Source organism: Cuculus canorus, chromosome 1 (genome assembly GCF_017976375.1).
Source record: "Cuculus canorus isolate bCucCan1 chromosome 1, bCucCan1.pri, whole genome shotgun sequence".
Classification (NCBI taxonomy): Eukaryota; Metazoa; Chordata; class Aves; order Cuculiformes; family Cuculidae; genus Cuculus; species Cuculus canorus.
The window spans coordinates 179,269,756-179,292,229 of NC_071401.1; the positions used below are offsets into that span (position 1 = coordinate 179,269,756).

A 22,474-nucleotide genomic window follows, 5' to 3' on the forward strand; every position below is an offset into this window, starting at 1 on the left:
TCAGAACAGAACTGAAGAGCTAAAAGATGAAACCTGCCAGAAATTTCTTAAACTCTGGTAAGAGACAACTGTGGGCCAAAAAGTAGACATCCTAGATATCTTTGCATGTTCAAATGATCTTCACATGCCTGTATATGAAGGGATAGTGTATACAGATCTGTAATTGTTTCTAAATGAGTCCTTAAAATCCGTTATATACATCAAAGGATACATAGGAACAGAACCCAATTACCTGTACAGAGGTTCTTACATAATGACCTGAGCATTGATACAAAGATGAACAGAGGATACATGAGCACAGGGGCATGAGGGAGAGGACAAAGGCAGGGGAGAGGTGGGGAAGAACAGAAATATAACGTCCTAAAACATTCCCTAAAAATAAAAAGAAAACAAAGGGGGTTATAGGATGAGTTACACTAAACTGCACTACACTAGCTGGTCAACTGTTGATTCTCATGGGAACAGGTTTTAGACATATTTAAGTCACTCTTTCCCCTCTCATCCCTCTTTCACCTCTCACTTAGTAGTTTTTGGTTTATAAATTTATGTTCAGGAATATGTAGATCCTCTTAGATAACATTAATAAATAATTATAGTTTACATAGCCCAGAAGCAATATACAGAAATACACATGCACAGAACTTCAAAATAGTTACATGAGTGCAACATCCGCACCTGATCAGTGTGCTACAGTCAGCACCATCAGCACTAGTGTGTAAGAGAAATCAGCACGGGGATCAAGCAGGTCCTGCTGTAATTGTGTATGTGGGAAGTGTTCAGGAGAATATCCGTGGCCCATTTGCTCAGCCTTTGAGTAACACAGAAAATACTCCAGATTTTAAGAAGCCTTCTATGAAAATCCATACACACGATTGTAGCATACCTAATATGTCTGCTATTTTTGTCAATGTTTGGGTAATCTCAAGCATGAATGATGTAAAGAAGATTAAGGATTCTGCTAATTCTAACAGTGAAACAGTTTAAGTTATGTGGCCCTGCCAGAAAGAAAGAAATTATGAAAAATTCAGTATAAACTATACTTTTAAATTGTCTTCAGAAAAAAAGGGGTGGGGGCTGTATTTGAATCAACAAAGGGAAACAGGCATTTGTTATTACTTCAGAAACTCACCCAAATTTTCGGTTTCTATATAGTAAAGATCCCAAAACACCTAAAGCTAATCTAACTAAACCTGTTCAAATATCAACAGTATTTCCCAGTAGAGGAAAAAAAAAAGATTAGTAATCTCTCACTAACCTGTCAGGAAACTAAAGCTTTCTTTGGAGAAATACAGAAACTCAACCAAAGAAGCAACATCCTAACAGATTTGTCACATTTCTCAAATAACTGAAAATGTTCAAGATGTTTTAGATAAACAGTTTGAGAAAACATAGAGGTGCAAACAAACGCTGCAGCCAAACATCAGAAAGTGCTTTCAACATAACTATCTATTTCAGACAATGTAAAAAAAATATAGACTAATTTTGTCTTCATATGGAAGGAAATGTAGCAGTTCACTAACTCCCTTAACAGCCTTCCATGCATATGACAAAATTGATCTCCATTCTGTTTCATGTGAGAGAGCTCTTGATAGAGACCAGCAAGTGCTCCATATTAACCTCTTATAGGAACGAAAAATATTCTGGTACTTAAAAATTCCTTAAGTTATTTTTTCTCTTTTCTTTTTATACGCTAGGCCCAAAAAGTCTATTGTGCTGAAATAAAATTAGTATAATGCCTAAGGATACAATTTTTTACCTGGCTATAGTGTGTTTGGCAGCACAGATGCTGAACCTAAACTCTAGAATAACTCATTAGGAAATACACAATAGCTGTGGCAAGATTTACTACAAATATGCTTGAAGTGTTTCTAAAAATTAATATTATGATGCTATGCTTGGCTTAATTAGCTTTCTTCTTCATTTGCAAAGCATATCTGTCTGGTTTACGAACTTAGTATCTATTTCCCATTCTTGAAAACCTGTTTAATTAAAGTGTTGACTACTGCATAGCTTTAGAAACAGTAGAATGACTTTTATTGCTGGAAATCTAAAGCCTGCTTTTAAATATGATCATACCTACATTTACTATATCGGAAATACGACAAGACATATTTCTGAATAGACACATGATACTACAGCTTTTAATTATACAAGCCATCAATTTCCACTATACTGCATGTAGGCAATTTTGGGGTTTTTGCACAGAAAGTTGCACTAGCAGTGGGACTTTGATTAATTAAGCCAATCACCAAGTCAGTCCCCTGAAATCCATTAAAGGTCACCTTTCTTTTTTAGGTATGTACCTATTTCTAATCTGTTCATTGATTTCCTCATCCATTATTCTATTCTATCTCTTTTAGAGGTCCATCACTTATTAGACTCCCACCTCTACTAGTAGGGCACTATGCTTTGGTTTTCAATTACAGCAATTCTATCACAGCCTTTTCCAGCATTTATCACTTGCTACCCTTCATGCTATAATAAATGATAAAATACTAATTTATTTTTGCTACATATACAAAATTGAAATCTAGTCATTAGAAACAATAGCCACAATATATCTGAAATTCTAGAAAAACATGACATACACTTTATCATAATATATTGCTGGCTGCATATTAAAAAGCTTGTGGCATAATGGTCAGCAAGCAGAAATTATTTGTGCAATCACTGACAACAGACTGCAGTAAAGAAAATATTTTTGGCTTCCCTGTGCACAGATGCTGGACACCCTGCTTAATGACTTGTTACCCATTATACCCCAAATATACTACAGTTTCATCACACAATTTACTTCACAGAAGCACAATGTCAACAATAGTCAGTTCTATAATAATGAAAAAAGATAATAGTCATTTTCACTCCTGTTCTCATTTGAATCTCATAACCACTGGGGTGATCAATTTCAAAACCTTATTAGTTCTGCTGCTGTGAACTATCAGACCCTCATTTCAAGATCAGTTTGCAGTGCAAAACTATGGAGGCAATCTTTTTAAATGAACAATTTACAATTAATATTTCTGCCAACATATATTTGCAAGCTGTACATAATAGCAAACACAATAATTTAAAAATTTTCAAATTAAAACATGGGCAGTTATTGCACATGGCTGACAAACAGTGCTATAAAATACACACTGGTACTGAAGAACTTTGTCGGGCTGTAAATCCCAGGAAGAAAACAAGCAAGCGAATAGGAAACTTTACGCTATTTTTCTAAACAAAAAAAAAAGGATACACAAAGCATCATCAGTTCATTCTGTGCAGAATTTTGTATCCATTACTCCACTCAACAGGAAAATATGAAATGTATAAAATCGACTATCAATCTTCAAAAAGGTGACATTTTTTTGTATTCCTTACATATGTACTTATCCCAAAAAGTGTTATAACCAGATTTATATGCAGACTAAACTGGCCTATTTCCCTTAACATTAAAGAACTGAGATGGTTCATACCAGCTGAGGCTCTCATCCTATGAGAGTGTATTCAGATGATCACGAATGACAGTGTTGGTGCATTTTAAGAAGTTACTGTGCTTCAACTGGAGTTGGCATGCAGACAGGTGGCCCTGTCAGCTCATTACAAAGCCAAGTACATGGAGTTAATTTAAGCTGCCTTCAGCAATTTCAAAAGGGAACCCAGGTGAAAGCATTGGAAAGATGAGTATTCAGGAAGCACACTTTGGAGACGAGCTATGCCTTTTTTCATATGCAGTAACAAAAGTGATGTGACTGCTGTTGTTTCCCTTTACATGAGTGCAGATGGAAATTAATCTTCTTCATTAGAGTGGAGTAGTATCATGCACACAGTCAACTTAAAGGAATTATATAGAGGATCAGTATTTCTACCTGTGGGCTATGGAACACAGGAAGGAAGAGGGAGGGAGGGAAGGAGGGAGGGAGTGTGTGTGTATTTAGAAATGGAAAGGGAGCAGAGAAAAATAAGACTTTTAAAAACCACCAACTCAGTCACTTGCAGTTACCTGACTGTTACTTGTACTGAAATGAACAGAACATCTGCTTAATTCATCATTCATTCAAAAGAGACAAAGGAATTCAGCAAAAAAAAAAAAAAAAAAAAAAGAGAGAGAGAGAGAATAGTCATCATTTGGTGCAGATAATGAAACAACCCCAGGCTGCAACTAGTTCACAACATAGTTTTCTACTCATTATTGGTAGGTGGATACAAATCTCACCATTTTACTGCACCATTTTAGCGCAACACTAAATATATTCAAGTAAGATAGAAGGAGGACTTTTGCACCATTGAGAAATGAAATAACCAGCAAGATTTATTTACATTATTCAGATTTGGCTCTTTCGTTTCAACATGTTTTCCTTCATTTTGCAAGCATAACAATATCCCTGATCCTCGAAACAGCTCAAGTTAACATAAACTATCCTTCCTATTTACAGGAGGAAAGTGCTCAGATTTGTTGGGTTCTGAACCTTGTTTGCCCTTCAGTACATCTAGAAAAATCTGCTGCTGAAAAACACATGAACTTACTGTCCATTTTCTGAGATGAGGAACCCAGTGTCTGTTCCACACACTTCTTATAAAAACATAAGCCTACGACACCATCTTTCATCCTGACTTCTTCTTCTATAAAATGGGTTTAATACTATTTCCTTCCTCCTACTCCCATCTTTGTTCTTGTCGTACTGAGCTTTTAATGTAAGACATATAGATGAGCATTGGAGTCAACACAGAGCTTTACTTCAATGCAGAAACTACTTAAGCAGCCATTTAAATATTGGCAAGATCAAGTCCAAAACTGCTCAGGACAAAGACTATTTTTATTAAATACATCCTTTCTTCTGATTCCTATGTATGGATTTCAGTGCAAATTTCAGACCACCATGGACATTTGAATCTGTAGCTTAGAAAGTAAAAAGGACATAATTTGTGAAAATTTAAATACATGAAAGCATTTTATTAACTACTAGATTTTTCAAATGTTAGTGTGTTTTATTCACTTGCTTCTCACTTTTAAAGACCTTCATAATGACAACATATTGAGCTTCCTATTGAAATGGTTATACTTGTAAGCATGTCTTTTCTGTCTGATGTCTTGACGGCAAACCAGCTTTAAGTAAAACAGAAATCAAATGTGTTTCTTTAAAGAAAAATGCCTACAAAAGACTTTCTAAAATGAGATTAATACACTGCAATTATTTAAGCTTCTAACAAAGACCAAACTCCTCTAAATGTGGCATAATGCATTTGAGAATTAGTATCCTAGAATAGAATTATAGCATAGTTCAAGGACAAAGGGCCCTCAGGAGGTCTGTATCCAAACTCCTGCACAAACCAAGGTTAGCTACATGACACTAACCTGATCTTCTATGACAAGGTGATTCACTAAGTAGTTGAGGGAAAGCCTGTGCTTGTTGTTTACCTAGACCTTACAACATTTACCTACACCATTTCCAACAGCATTTTCCTGAAAAACGTGGCTGCTCATGGCTTGTACAGGCATACTCTTTGCTGAGTGAAAAACTGGGTGGATGGCCAGGCCCAAAGAGTTGTGGCGAATGGAGTTAAATCCAGCTGGCAGCTGGTCACAAGCACTGTTGGAATTGTTCTATTTAATATCTTTATTAAACTGACTGAGTGCACCCTCAGTCAGTTTGCAGATGACACTAAGATGGGCAGGAGTGTTGATCTTCTTGAGGGAAGCAAGTCTCCACAGAGGGATTTGGACAGTCTGGATTGATGGGCTAAGGCAGATTTCACGAAGTTCAACAAGACCAAGTGTTAGGTCCTGTACTTGGGCCAAAACAAGCCCATGCAACACTAGAGGCTAAGCTATCTTTCCTGGAGGTATTTAAAAGACGTGTAGATGTGGTGCTTAGGGACATGGTGGACTTGGCAGTGCTAGATTTACAGCTGGACTTGATGATTTTACAGGTCTTTTCTAGTTTAAATAATTCTGTGTGATTAAGTGAGGCTTTTATCCAGTCAGGTCTTGAACAACTCTAAGGATGGAGATCCCAGCTTCTCTGACAACCACCCCATAGCTTAACTTTCCTCACAGAGAAAATTCTTCTATCCAGTCTGAACATCTTTTGTTTAAAGTTATTCCCACTGCACCACTATGCCTGCCTCTACCTTCTTGCTAACCTCCCCACAGGTACTGGGGGCTGCTGTTAAGTGACCTCAAAGATTCCTTAACTTCATTCGTAAAGAGTCCCATTTCCCCTGTCTCTCCTGAAAGGGCAAGTGCTGTAGCCCCTCACCAGCTTGAGGGCATGGGCCCCTCTGCTGAACTTGTTCCAGACTATCGATGTCTTTCTTGCTGAAAACTGGACACAGAAGTCCATGTATGGTCTATAACATAACTGTATTTTTCTTTTACTAAAACAGCATTTGTATGTATTACAGCTCTGTTCATAAAGTTTGTGTTTAAAACCTACCAAAATGCCTCAACATCCTAGAAAACAAAGTCATAGAAAATAAAGACCTGCCTATTAGTAGTATTATCAGTTCTTATATTGGTCTCTACTCAATGTCCAGCACATGGAAGCCAGTCATAAGTGAACCCTTCTGAGTACTTGCACTGCAGAGAAATTTAGAATTTACTAATGGTGGGATAAAGCAGCAAAAGTTACACTCTCACAGGTGCTAGTGTCAGCACAGCCTGGACAGTCCACGATACTTCATCAGTAATTTTCCCAACTCCTCTCCCAAATTTCTGTTCTTCATCCTTGTAGTTTTCAGCGATAAAGATATAAAGTGCTTCTCTGCTTCTTTTCTCTTAATTCAATAATATGTACCAGCACAAGACAGAACAGCTCTTTACACACCTACAGCTAATGCTAGTAATAAGTGTCTGCAAATGCACTTCCTGCATATATTGGACTATACCTCACAATAACCTTGGGCTACATAACTACAGCAATTTATTGAAAGCTATGAGAAACATTCCTCAAAGGTGCCTACATTTAAAAATTTTCCCAATGTTTATTACCTTGGCAGATTAAAATAGTCTTTGAACACTACTGAGACTCGTTATGCACAGTGTTCACAGATATGCCATCTTAAAAGACATGCCGCTTTTTGTGTTTTAGAGTGTTGCTTCTCTAATTAAACAAAAAAAAAAAAAAAACCAAATAAGAAATAATAAAAAACCAACTTTTTCCTCTCTGTAGATGCAGCTCTCATTTGTGTCTTGGTTTAGATGCACACTAACAGAGTAGTTTAGTACATGCTGCAATTGCAATTGCATGCTCAATTGTCAGTTCTTTTGGGTTTAGTCTGAACAGTAACTCTGTGAAAACCACTGTTATTGATGGTCTCTTACTGTCCTTTAGTGTTGTCCAAATCAAACCTCCTCACTTCAGAGGTAATAGGATACGTTGTTTCTTTTTTTTCTTTAAGTTAACACTGCAATTTCTGCAATCTCAGAGAATCATATTATGTTTTCTTTTTTCCTTTAATATTAGGAGTTACAGAGGTCACACTGGGTCTACAATGTAACTCCACTGTTTTCAGTGAATTCTGACAAGTGAAAACACCTGAAATATCATAGCAATAGTATTGATGATACACATGATCTTTTGGCAGTCTTCCTGCTTCTACATGTACTATTAAGAAGAAAATATGCTTTTAAAATGTTATAGATACAAAAGGAATTAAGACCTTACTGCACGAGGCAATGAGTAAATATTGTTATAATATAATATTCACAAACACTTTCCAACGTAGGGGGAAAAAAGTAAAAAAAATACCCTGGAAAACTATGTCTTTTCATTTTTTTTGCATTTTCATATTTTTTGCCTTTGTGAAAAATTATTTTACATTGTATTTTATGAAAACAAAAGATCACATATTTGTACCTTTTTCTGCAATTTAATACTGGATCTTTTATTAAAATTAAAAAGTTACTGAAGCTTAGCTTAGTTTAGACTTACAGCCTAATAATACAATGATCTATCTCTGGATTATCATACGAGGGATATTTCTTTATTCACATCTTCAGAGCAGTTTTGCAAGTTGCAACACTTAAATGCAGCATCATTTTCCTGAACCATTTGGTTCTCAGAACGCTGACTCCTAACTAGCCTAATAATATCCCTGGACAATACTTTTTAAAACTGCTCTTCCTAGGGGCTCACAATCATTCTTAAATCAGGTACAGTATTATGAAGCAAACGATTAACTGATGGAAACAGAACTGACACACTAAGCTCCTGCAGACCTGTGCAACTGTAACAGACAGAAGGAAAACAAATTAGTTCAGCAAGTTACAGAACACACTTACGAGCTGACCTACAGATTCATTCTTGAGGACTAAATGGTGATTTTCTGTCTATTCTTTAAATTATCTTGATGAGGAAGTTCTACTAGCTTATCAATCAAAATTAAATTATCTGTCATAGGTTTGTGGCATGTACTACACGCTTTGGGGATTTACGAGATACTACTAAACTCACTTCATCTGGACTTCACTTCAAGTCCACCTAGACTTGAAACAAGAATAGAAAGTTGAAATGCCAGATTTTTTTCTTCAGAATGTTTGTAGCATTTTTCAACCCCTCAAAGCATATTTGAAATGGTGAAGTACTGGGTAGTCCATAATGACTGACTACTGAAAAATATAAAATGAAAGGTCAAAATAGGCCTATTATAGATCTCTTACCTACATTCCTTTACAAAAAAACCACCAGAAGTCAGCCATTAGCGTTTTCAAAATGTCACATTTTTTCTCTTGTTCAGTGTTTTTAGAAATGAGGAATTGAAAAACAGAGGGTTTTCTGCTGTGGAGTCATAACACCTGAACTGAAGTCAAAATATAAGGAAATTTTCCTATGGTACTAACACCTCTGTCTGTTTGATCTTTCATTACTTTCAGTAATTAACAAAAATTAAAATGCTAACTAACTTATTTTAATTGATAACACGACAAAACACAGCATTGTTGTGACAAATCATCCCTAGTCATGCACCAAATAGATCAAATAAAGGTAACTCATTCATCTATGAAAGCAGAAATACAGACTCATAGACCATAATGTCTATCACTTGTCTCATGGAGCGCAAAATGAAAATACCTTCTGACTCCTAATTATTTGCAATCTTTTCTTCACATTGGAAGATTGGAAGACTCCCCATTAAAAGTATGTATGAATTCATTCTGTCACCTAACACAAAGCAAAATTTGCAAAGCAACAGACAGACTTTGTATACTGCACTGACCTGCCAGATAAAATGTCCAACACAACACAACTCTTCGTACAACCACCACCTCTCTGCAAAACCTTTGTACTCACAAACAGCCCAATAAGAGCTAGAAAATCACCACATCTAACTGATGATTCTCACATTTCTGTAGCCTAGAACTGAAACAACTGCTTTGCAGTGAGGTTGGATGTTTTCTTAGTAAGAATGAATTCTGTTTGGTCAACATAGCAGCAAAAGGCTTGATATCAGGAATGAGGAAGTGTAAATGTTCCTCTAAGGTCAGTATACATAAGCTTTGCATCACACTTCATCCATACAAAAAAAAAAGGGTCAGAACAATAGGGTAGAGCCTCATACTTTCAGATACGTTTTTGTGCATGATCCCCATTACTTTCAGTTTCAGTCAGAGCACCGCTATGTGCAGACTAGGAATAATTTAATATATAAAATATAGAGACATAAAATCTTAGGATAACAAAACCAGTTCTTTTTGGTTTGTAATAAAGAGCATCTTCAGACATCAAATAGGAGTTAAAACCTTCTATTTATGTTTTCTATACATGCTTTCAATTACCAGTTGCCTGTTTCCGTCACAAATATCCTAGTCACACGCCCTCTTGCAGTTTTGTTTCACAAATAACATATACTTTAGAAAAATCTTGCCAGTTTTGCTGTTTTATATTATTTTCTAAGCTTTTGCTTTACCCTTTTGTTACCAGAAGTGGCAAGGATTACTTACATTTCCTATACATACAGAATTAAGAGACAGTAATATGTTATAAAAACTTAACCAGTTACAATAGTCAATAATTTATTATTTGCCTGAAAATCAGCTTCTACAGTTAAAGCAAAAGGCTCTGCAACAATTTTCATGTGTTCAAATAAAATAAAAAAAAGGTACATCTGAATTACTAAGATTAATATTTCAATCAATAAATTAACCTAAGCTGTTTTACCAAAGACATGTGAGGATCATTGTTCAGTCTTCTGATTCATAAAACTACAGGCTCATCAGTATTCTGCACAGACTCTCATAGCTATTATTCCCCACACCTTTGTCCATCTGGCCAAGAACATCCACAGAAGTTAATGAGAAGCTCAGTCTTAAGGCATTTGAATATACAGCATAATTAGTTTACTACAGCTGGAAATTAATTTATTAAATGTCTTTTGCATTATCAAAAACTACATTCAGTTTGAAAAATTCAGACAAATATGTTGATATCATAGAACAGTGAAGAGGAACGCTTGTAGTTGCCTTATCTCTTTTTGACACTGCTGTAGGAATGAATGAGGAATACTGAGTCATGAAAACTATGAATTACAGCACTAATATCAACTACATCAAAGAATAGGTACCCTCTTAAGGACATAGATCTGTAAAAGGTATCACCCAGTAGCCCACACTGCTCCTATAGTTCAAGTTCTTTAAAGTGTTAACTAGTTTTAGCTGTAGATGTCCATAGGTTTTTGGACATAAAATTGTCTTCATACTGTCTGTTATTTCAGTATTTTTCTTCAAAAGAAATGTCAGAATTTATTTGCATTTCTCAGAGATGATATGGAATTTTTCAATGAATCAAAATCATATCAACTGCAAGAGAAAAAAAATGACAAAAAATCCAGACAGACATTCTCAAAAGCCCAGTGCTGCTATTAACTAGGGCTCATTGAGACCACTCTCAAATCCTTGATTTGCATTGCAGCTGCCAAGCACTTCTTAAGTATTCACTACACAAGAGCAAGAATCATTATCTACATGAATTGAGTCTCAGTCTGCCATACTGTCTGAGAGCTCCCAGGGTCATTCATATCTTAGTGTGGGAAACAAGGGATTTACCCTCCCAGATCTATGCCAATTCTATTCTGTACCTGGGAAAAAAGGAAAAACCCAAACCCTTACAAACAAGCATTTTCACCAAAATAATACTGTTCCCACAAAAACGTCTGATTTACATTTACTAGTAATTTATTTCCAACCAGTCCCAGTAGGAAGGTCTATCTGTCAGACTAAATGCAGTCTTGAAGCACTCTAGAGTCTACTCTTTCCACAATTTTTTTCTGACAGAATAATTTACGCCAACTAAGTTCCACCATGTTCTCTGCAGATTCCCATACACTGCAGTGAAGACAGTCACACATAAGGATTCTTTGTCTCAAAAAATAATAAAAAATAAATGTTAAAACCACCAAATATCTGAAAAAAAAAACCCAAACAAACAATTCTCACACCTCCAATCCCCAAAAAATCCTTTTTTATTTGCCAACCACAATATGAAACAGCACCTGGACTTTCTAAATGAAAAATGACAGCCCTAATATCTTGTTGCAAAAATGCTGTACAATTACCTGCCTTGATATGTGACAGAGATATTTTAAGAAACAAGCATTATTTGCACCCATGTACATTTCATGAGAGAGTGAGCAGTTTTGTGTAGCATCTCTCCTCTCATTAAAAAGGAGACAGGTACAATACTGACAACCTTGTTAAGAACAGATAGAAAGAAAATAGTAGAAAGTTCTCGTTGTCTAGGATACTGATTTAAAATCCACTGAAAAGCCACGCTATTCCTATAAAGACTCAGAAAGTAAGGCTTAAAATACTTACTTGATAATGTCTCCTTCAAGAGCAATCACTCGTTTAATGATCTTCTGTTCCGGGTTTCTAGGAGACCTGAGAGAAGGGATAAGGTTACACAATCAGTAATGTTCCCGTTGTTTTAAGAAAATGAAAAGAAATTCCACAAAGAAATAAACACTATTAAAGTCATTAGAAGATTCCATGTTCTCCTCCATATAGCATCAATCACGATGTTCCACCCTGACGTGGAGCTACTTTAATCATTCTCATTACAAATCATCACTGAAAAGCAGATGCTGAAATATGACCTGCTTACAAGGTCATATGCTTACCAGAATAGCCAATGTACCTTTTATACAATTCCCAACATTCAAATTAGAATATCCCACTATCAATGAAGAGGGTACCTTTGCAAACAGATTAAGGTATTAAAACCTGAACTCCCCATCAAACTTTAACATCATATAGTGTTTAAACATTCATGTGATTTACTCACTTTGGAGGAAAAATAGTCTCTCTATGTTATATTAAGATCTATCACTAATTTCGGTAAACCTTGCCTAGAGAATTGTGGAAGTTTTAGAAAAGTTGTAAAATTTTCTGAAAGTTTCAGCTTTAGTCAAAGCTTCTTAATGCAATACCATGTTTTTATTTCATTTTCCTATAAGCATGTTTCATTGAATGGATTCTGATCATGCATTGCATAGCATTATGAGAAAGCAACACTGAACTTACATGCCCAGCCTGAATACTCCAACTTCCTGGATGCATATTAATAAGATAGTACTATTAGAAGTGTTAGTCTAGCATACTTTTGACAGGTTAGTGTAGACATATGTACACCGTAAAATTTCTTTCATTCCTATATACTTTGCCTTTTTTTTTCATTCTTCACTTTTAATTATTTAACTATGCAAATTCAGTATAACGTTTTCATCTTATTTAAAAAATTATTTTTATCTGCTGCTTGTATGTTGGAAAGTCAGTGAAAGAACAAATGATTTTGACTTTTTGCTGATGCTTAGGTTCTGTATATTAGACTCCAAGTACAGCCTACTAGACATGCAGTCACAAGAGCTTTATATTACAGTTTTCACGCCTAAAAACACTGGCCATACTATTCTCACAACAGAGTAGTACCTTTGAGGTCATCTCTGGTCAACTGGTAGATTAATAAGAATACATTTCCTTACAAAATAAAAATGAGACAAATCTGGATAAAGTATTTGTCCACACTGCTGCCTGGATAAAGGCACGTGCAGTTCACTTTCAGTTCCAAAATTTAAAAAGAAAAATTACTTTACTATTACTTTATTTAAATTTTAATTCATTTAGGCTCAAATTGTAATGGTTTTATTTAGAATTTAGGTAAAGGAAATAATCATACATAATGTATGGGATGAACTGTGTATTTCTTAAAGACTAAATAAAAAAAAAGTTTGCTCTTTCAAAACTCTGTTCTGGTTTAACACCTTACTTTCAAAGTTTCTTTGAAATTCCCCATGTAAGCTTTTTAAATTGATTAGTATGTATATATTGTAATGTTATTACTGACCTCTTCCTTAATTTGCTTTCCTTGTGCAAAATATTGTAATGACTTTGAATAAACATAACTCTGAACCTGAGATACGACTATTTGTTCTAAGAGCGGTTAGTTTTTATGCCAGTAGTGATATATTTAACAAAAGCACATAATTTATCAGATAGACTTCAAGGAATTCCTTGTAGATAGTTATTATAAATCAGGAATAGTTTTAATATTTGAAGTCAAAATAGTTTACAAATAAACTTTATATTATTGTTCTAATTATAACTATGAAAATGGCAAAGGACTGGTAAGAGAGGGAAGAGCAGGCTTAAAGTGGCCAATAATATGGTCACTTTTAGAGCACAGAATTTCAAGAGACAAGCAGGATGTTTTGTTCAAGAACAGGAGGTAAGAGAGGCTCATCCTGACATGAAGGTTATTGATGCCTTCCTGAAAGGTGTTTGTGCAACACTGGGATTTCATTGATTATGGAAATCAGAAAAACATGCAGATACAGGCAATTTCTGTCTTAGAAATTTTGCAGCAGGAGTAGAACAAATTAAACAATGAAGGAGAAAAAAAGCCCCAGTATTGTAACTAGTTACTGTTCAGTACTTCCCTGCCACTGATATCTGGGTGAGGTAACACCAATAATCTTTGAAAACTGGAGTAATTCAAAACAAAGGAAATAGAAATCACAGTAATATAACTACAGAATTTGGAACTTCAAGTACAGTTTTGGTAGCTTTACTTTTCAAACATGATTGGAGGAGGAGCAATTATTTTCTCATCTCATTTAATAAGATAAATAGGGAGTTTTACATGGCTGGATCATACACTGGAAAAAGATGTTGACACTCAAAAGAGTTTTGTGCCCTTGGCCAACAATGAAGGACATTCCTGTTGCCGGTATAGTAGTCGATGCTCAGATTCTGTACAGTAGGAACTGTCTAGCAATATCCATTCTTTCATCCCTCCCAATATTATAGCTACAATAAAGCAGATCTAACATAGCCAACTCTAAATGTCATATAAGAATGGAAGTTTATTTAATAGATGCACATATTTTCTAAATCAAAACATTTTTAATTTTAATTTTAATTGTTTCACTTTTTTCCCAGTCTAAATTCCATGTGAATTCCATCTTTCTTTATGCAGATAACGAATCTTATAATAAATATAATATTTAACTAATTACCTCACAAGTTCTGAGACAATTTTCTGTATTTTGGAAAATAACATACAATATAATAGTGGAGGAAAAAAAATTGAGTCCACTTGTTCTTTTTTGCTGTCGTTCCACTAGAGAATTCTACTATATAGAATTGCTGCATTAAATGTATCCAGTAACCAGGTCCAATATCTGTGTTCAGTTGGGACGCATCTGTACAAGAAAAATTGACAACTGGAAAAGAACTGTCATCTATCTAACCAATGATTAGGAATTTAGACTTTTCAGGGAGGTACACACCAGGAGGTAAGAAAATAGCATGAGTTGCAGCAAGAGAAATTCCAGTTGAATACTAGAATTTTTTTCACACTGTATGTGTTTAAGCAGTGGTACAGGTTGCCCAAAGATGCTGTGAATCACATAGGTATTCGGAGCTTGACTGCGCAAGGCTCTGAGCAGCCCGATCCAGCTTTGGAGTTGAACCATCCTGAGTGGTTGGTAGGACCAGATAACCACCAAAATTGCCTTATAACATAAATTATTTTTCACTTCTAACTATACACAGTCTTCAGTCTTATTCAAATAATGAGGACTCATGATGTTGATACCTTAAGAAACGACATATTTAGTCTGGGATGCGGGCTCTGATGCTGGAAGAGCCTATGCCAATCACCTTAATTAACCGCTGTAGCCCATAGATTAATTTCTTTTTTTCTTTTCTGTCTTTTTGAGTAGTTCCTAATTATATTACAAAGAATTCTTACTGAAGGTTATGATATCACGTCTCAAACATTCTGAGTGACAATGCGACTAACATCCAGAGAAATTACTCCAAAGATTAATTATCCTTGTTATTAGGAAATATTATCTGCATTCAAAATTTAATTTATCCAACTTCAATTTCAATTTCATGCCCTCTCCTCCAAGGCAGAAAAACATCTTATCTGTTCTTCATGCAGAAATATTTAGGCACAACACTTCTTAAATTTCACCTGGATTCATCAGCTAGAATTCCTTAAACTTTTTAACAGACAGTTAGTCTTCTAATTCCAGGACCAATTTTATGACCATACTTCAAACTTCCTCCAACACTTCCATTTTCTACTTGGCACTCAGATATGAGACAACTATTCCATTATTAGTGTGCTCAACAATAAATTGCGTAGAATAATCTGGATTTATTATGCTGGCTCAATGCAAAATCTCTTTCGTACTTCTTAATATTCCATTTATTTTGTATATTTAGGCAAAAAAGCTCATCCTTTTCATCCTGGAGCCAATGCAAACAGGATATGAAAAGTGACTTCTAAACCCTTCTCTAAGTAAACTGCTTGCTAAAACTGTTAACCAGTAAAGTTTTGATTACTGCTTGAACTTCACATGCTATAAAGTGTGTTTTGGACAGTAATCATGTGATTCCAGTCATGCTATAATGACACAACTGCCTTATTATTTACTGCCCTGTCTATCTCTGTACTGCTTGCAAAGTTATCCAGTAATTAGGATGACAGTTGACAAAACCGGCACCTAGCTTTGGATCACAAAGCAACCTACTGGACATATAACTATTCACAGATGTTTCTCCAACCATATCTACAACTTCATAGTTGAACATTTTATAATCTCCCTAATGTGGCCCACATTACTTCCATAAAAGACAAGTTTCTAGATCATGATATTATAGGGTAGTAAAAAGATAGAAACCAGATATGCTATCTTACGGCCTTCGTCAAAATTATATTTGTATAGTTGTTTTGTAATTTTGTTGATAAAACTGAAAAAAAAACTTTTCCAAACTGAACCATATTTTAGCTTCTACTGACAGAATGAGAAATCAACCATATGATCATTTTGCTCAGATAAGATGTTTCCACGGCCTTTCTCTTTGTTTTAAATACTGTCTTCACGTCACTTGCATTTTCCTCTTTGTCTTTCTTCCCCTTCAACTGCTAAAGAGGTATTTTCCAAGTAGTATTGCATGCTACAAAAACTTTTTAGTCCATTCTTGCCTGTCAGAAGCGACATTTGAACCAGTTTTGACCTTAAACAGTGTTATAACTTTAGATATTTTTTTCAAACAGAAATATTATGCAGAAATCATATGTAATTTTGAGAACGTTAGCAGATAATGACAGCAACAGAACATATTCTTCAATTACTCCCGGATTCCCTCTAGGTTAAAATTGATGAAGTAGACCCCAGTCCTAATAAATACTGGTTTAAGTAATAATTTTGAACATTCACAATTTTTCACCCATAATTTAGAAAATAAGTACTTCAAGACAGCAGTTGCACCAACTGGTTAGGCATAAGCTCCAGTAATGCACAATTTGCTCAGCAGCTTCAGTGGAAAATATGTGCAAAGATATAATTAAAGATATGAGGAAAACTGTACTTCTAGTAACATCCTGTAATTCTTAATTTAACTCCACGTTACATCAGCATTTCTTAGTCAAACCTCTGTTAAAAAGCAAAATCATTCAATGCTGAAAATGTATTTTTTAAAAAATGAAAATTATTTTATAATAATTACAGATTGCAAGCACACCCTGTCAGAAAGGTAGTATTTTATTTTTATTAAATTTTAAACTGTTTGCATATATCTTAAAACAATGCTTCCTTGACATTTCATGGTGAATTTTGAGTATTCTCTAAACAAAGGTAACAATCTGAATTCATCGCCTGCATGAGGCCTCAGTAAAGGAGTCATATACTTTGTGATATAGCCATGCAATAATTGCAACAGGTAAATAATTCTATCAAACTTCAGTTCTTGGATATCCACACTAGTTCCTTTCTCTTGTTCTCATGGACCCCCATTCCATAGCTTCTCTCTAGATTCTGATTTAGTCTCGAGTTTCCAAACAGAGCAGAAAAGTATCTCCCCAACTATAACACATTCAGAAAAAAAATAGCTTCCGTTATAACTACCCATCCACAATGTAGTTCCTGTTACCAGAGACTATTTAGCAGAGATCTCCTACACTAAAATGAAGGAGTTGGAAGGAAGAGAATTAAGATCTGCATTCTCTCAAAGCAACTGAGCTTTCTATGGTATACCTATAGCACGCTATATAGTTGCAGCCTTGCTGTGAGACGAGGCATCAGTAGTAGCAGATTTACAGTATTTTTCATAGAAGTTGAAAGGTTTCCACAAAATCTTTTGGATCTATGTTAGTGAATAACTGTGATCTCTCCCCACTGTAAACTAGACGTATCATTCCTACATGACAAAAATTAAACCCATTCTACTACACTTCGGATCCAGCAATCAAAACTGTGCATCTGAAAAACTTTTAGAATTACGTACTAGACAAAGTCAAGAGAAAGAAAGAGAAAAAATCAAATACATCTCCATTAAAAATTACTAATTAAAAAAATCATCGCTAGCTAGGCTGAAACAAGAAAAAATAAAATTTAAAAAAAAAATAAAGAGGAAAATTGGAAACACTAATTAAAATATTTTACCACAACAAAACTAATTGGTACTCCAGAGCTATATCACAAGTCACTGTGAAAAAAATCAGAATAATGTAGTAACTCAGAAACACAGCTACTATTTTGAAGTAAAGTCTCATTTAATTGGTTCTCAGCCTTCCAATCTAACTGCATTGAAGTTAAACACTCAGTCACTTGTAATGCAGACTGTGTAATCACAATAGTTCTGTGCACTTGACCTTCTTCCTGTTAACAGTGGGACTCAACTAATTATTCGCTGTTTTAACTGGCCATTTCACCTTATCTTCACCTTTTCTAAAAGGCTTGAAAAACTCTCTACCTTAACCTTTGACTTTGGAAACATACACAGAACTATTGATATACCAAATAGGAAGTTGGCATGAATTAGGAATGGGAATATCTGGGCTTCTATACTTAAGTCAACAACAGTAATGTATTTGCTGTTTCATTAACCAGTATGCTGTAGTGTACGAACCATATTTCATCTTTACTATAGCTGCCCAAATATTCTACTCTGTAATGGAAATAAAATATGACTGACATCTGTTGCAACAGACACTAGAGGGAATGGCAGAGAAAACTGCAAAAAGTAATCAAAATGCTTAAAAATCATTCTCAGGTTGCTACATGGGATACTAGATAAAAACAATCTATTTAATCTATGCACATTATATATTATTAGTAAAATTCTTAAAATTATGCTTTTTCTTAAAGAATCTTATATGCTGCAAGGTATACTTCTATGTCTTCCTAGATTCCGGGATTAGACCTCTGTTCTGTGGCAGCTTTTATAAGCATACAAAATTAAATAATCAGTTAGTGTTCTAAGATGGTGCACGTACTGCATAGAAGGTAAGAGACAATTAAAGTGTGATGAGTCACCTTTTGGAGAAGAATCTCCCTCTTCAGTGACTAAAATGGAAGCCAGACATCAGCTTAGTCTAGCCATCTTAATATTAAATTATTAATTAATATCTGCTTAAAAATGTTGTTTCATCTCCCTTAAAAGTATCTGTAGCAGTAAAAGGTAACGACAGAGAATTAGCTAAGATTATTATTCTTTTTGCATCTCTATTCATGGCTGTTAAGAAAACTGTCCATAGGACATATTACTAAAGATCTCTGAGTGCTCAGTAAGCTCACAAAAAAAAATCTTATTCCCAGACCATATAACATTAAATTCGCTATAACATGTACAGTCATATGATAAAATAAGATTTCAGAAACAGAGTGTGATGCTGAAGATAACTCATTTATGTAGTTGAAAACTTACTATTTTTTAGAATACAGAAAAAAAATGGGCAACTATCGTTAGGCAAACAAAAAATGGGAAAGTTACTTACATATTTTAAACCAACAGCTACAAAATGTCACTTACAAAAGTTATGAGATACACTTTAAGAAAAGGACAGTAATAAGACAATTGGACACAGCTAAAAATCTCACAATGAAAGGAAACCAACCTAGGTTGTTCTGTTCTTTTCACAACTTCTGTTTGTAGCTCAAATAGCATCTGGGGAAAAATGTCCACAATTAACTGCAGGTGTCCACTCTGCAGATGAAGTCAGGCTGAATTAACCATGGACTGGCTACTGTGACAGAAATCCTTCTAGTAATAGTAGTTATGACCTGCTTATGAGGATTTGGAAAAGAGCAGCAAAGGGAAATTTAATAGGGAGTATTTTTCCACATGATATTCTTTCTCAAAATCCGATTTTCTATGTCAGCAGGTCACTGAGCATTGTGCTCCGTTTGATATTAATTGCATTATCCAGCACTTGTATGCTTTCAGAGATAGCAGAAGGGACCCTGCACAATAACTGAGGATATTGCTCTAAGAGACTTTGATCACTTGAGCAGGCATGAAAGAACTATGAGGAGTTTGTCAAGAATAAAATGGTGTCCTGTGTTGGGTTTTGCCATAAGATTTTTAGGATTCTAAGCTGCAAGATATTTTAAAAATTAGAAAGGGAAGAGGAAATAAATCAGAAGTGTCACCAACACTGTACAGCACAAATGAGTAAAATATCTATACTTACAGATGATTTTTCCCTTCCCACAATGCAGTATACGAGCTTTTTAGATAGCATTCCCCTTCTTTTTGAAGGCCAATCTGCTTTTCCTCTCTTCCTCAACTGTACAAACAGCTCAGCGTTCAGTCTGCACAGTTGCTTCCCAGCTCTTCCCACACTGCAGTTTGTTCTGGTTATTCCTCCCAAAATGAATTCTTCGGTGTCAGGCAGCAGCAAAGCCAGTCCTAGACCCATCCAGCCTGTCAAACCCAATCCATGTGACAGTTTACCACAGAAGGTCCCTGTCACCTTTTTTTCCAAGTAAATGATACACTGCTGAGAATATTGCTAGAAAAGGGAGAGACTGGCAGAAGAAGTGAGAAGGAAGGCAGAAAGGATGAATTAAACTTTAGAAACACTTTTTGCAGATTCTGAGGATGCATTCCTTACTTTCATCTTTCTATCCATGAGCAAGAGTTCAAACAAGTTATTTATAACCTTTGTATCTTTATTATTTTTTTCAGAGTGGATTCATGTTAGAATAAGTTTAATTCTAGTTTTACTAAACCTCAAAATGTTTATGCCAGTCTTATGTTTCTTTTAACCCATCAATCCATTGCTTTGTTTTTAAAAAGCTTTCAATTTTTCTGACACTAATTCACCAGAGCCGGTTCTTTCTTTCTTTGATACATGATAGGGTAAATGAGGAAGGACATCATCTGGAGTCTGACTTCTTACACATGCCAGGGTTTGTATACACATACTAGCAATGCCATCCTCGCTGGAAATTTCTCCTTACAGCTCTCTAAAATGGCAAGATATGTTAGCTGGTTGATGGCAATTATCTTCCTGATTGCTACTAATCAGTACCGAATATCAGGCAATTAAATTTACTCTAGCTTCCAGTAAAAAAAGATCAAATTATTTTGTCTTTGTCAGGAGCTAAAAAGGAAAACACGGGCAGCTTTCATGAAACAACTATGTTTGGTAATGCACTCGTAATCCTGAGACTGCAGGTCATAACATTTCACTCATTTAACTTGATATTGAACCTAATAAGTTGTGTTTTACTAGAAAACAACTTGGCATCCTACCTTCACTTGAAGATTCCAATGTTGCATTTTTTTCCACTAGATAATCAAAATTATCCTTAAAGTGTGAATATTATTTTCACATTTGAAGTTGTCCAACAGTCTTTAAATTTTTCCTCCATACTGAGTTTGATGTGCAGAATAGGGCCAAATAGAAAAAATTCCCTATCCTTACACATGAGATGATGTGGGTATAACTGTGGAAGAGCTTCCCTTTCTCAAGACATGGATGACAAACACTTAAATTCATTTTACATCCTGGAAGCGTTAGGCAATCCAAAGACAGACACAAGATCTTTTTTCTTTTACACACTTTCATACTGCTGTCATTGTGTCTATTTTCTGAATAATTTAATATTGTCTATTATAAAAAAAAAAGTTAGCATTGCATTTCTCCTCACATCATCTCCAGCAGTCATTCTCCATTCCTTTAAACTTTCTCTTCTCTTCTGCTCCACCAGCTTACGTTTGCTGGCCCAAACCTTGGGTGAAATGGAAGAACGGGTTGCTTTAGCCAGAGGAAAACATGGTTTTGAAAAAAGACAAAAAAAAGTGTAAAAAAAAAAAAAATCATGGTGTAACCTAAAGAAGTGTTGTAACTATTGTTTGCATTACCAAGAGTATGAAATTCTGACATCAATAATACATTTCTCTCATTGATTTCTTTATTCTGGTGCATTGAAATGGTTAACTTGTTTGAATTTATAACATACGAATCTGAATAGAAAATTTTGAAAAGGTCAGAAAGAGAAATAGGAAGCCTGTTTAAGAGCAAATAACCAAAATAAACAAAAAAGTCTTATAAAGTAAAGAAGCATAAAACAAGAACTATGAATTATTTGAACACTCACAAGAAAGGAAACACATAAAAAAGTTTTCAGATCCCTAATAGCTCAGAGCTGATCCCTCCAGCTGTCTGTTATCTAAGTAAGTAAATTTATATAAAAAACTTTTGTTTGCAGATCTCAGATCACATTTGTACTTTTAAATATACTGTCAACTTTGACAAGATGGTCTGTAGTTCAGTATTTGTAAAACTCAACAAAGTTGTAACTATACTCGTAAAAAATATTTCACAGCTTATGGAAAATCCCAACCTACCTTCATAAAAAGCTAAATCTAAAGAAGTAGAAAGAATGTGGATTACATTTAACAGTACTTGCAACAGTGTTAATTCAAGAACAATTTTGTAAACTATAGTAACAGCTCATAATCACACTATGAACACAAATGTGTTTTTTCTTTTCTTAAAATATTAATGATATCAAGAGATTGGTTTTGGAGATAAGGTGGAAAATGAGAATAAAACCTTGTATAAACTAGAATTTTTACTGCCAAGTTCATTTGTGAATAAATGAGTTTTTGATTGCTGGCAGCAGTTCAATGAGACATCACATACCTTCCAGAAAAATTTTAGACTGCAAGACTCTTAATGAGACAAATATA

At 34.8% G+C, this 22,474-nt stretch overlaps 1 protein-coding gene across 1 annotated transcript in view; it reads right to left on the minus strand.

Annotated features, from left to right (window-relative positions):
- IMMP2L (inner mitochondrial membrane peptidase subunit 2) overlaps positions 1–22,474 on the minus strand; it is a 446,080-nt gene that overhangs the window by 134,137 nt on the left and 289,469 nt on the right. Inside the window, exon 4 of the mRNA XM_054088177.1 lies at positions 11,795–11,860. Coding sequence (XP_053944152.1) covers positions 11,795–11,860 — 66 coding nt within the window. The remainder of the gene's footprint in view (positions 1–11,794; positions 11,861–22,474) is intronic.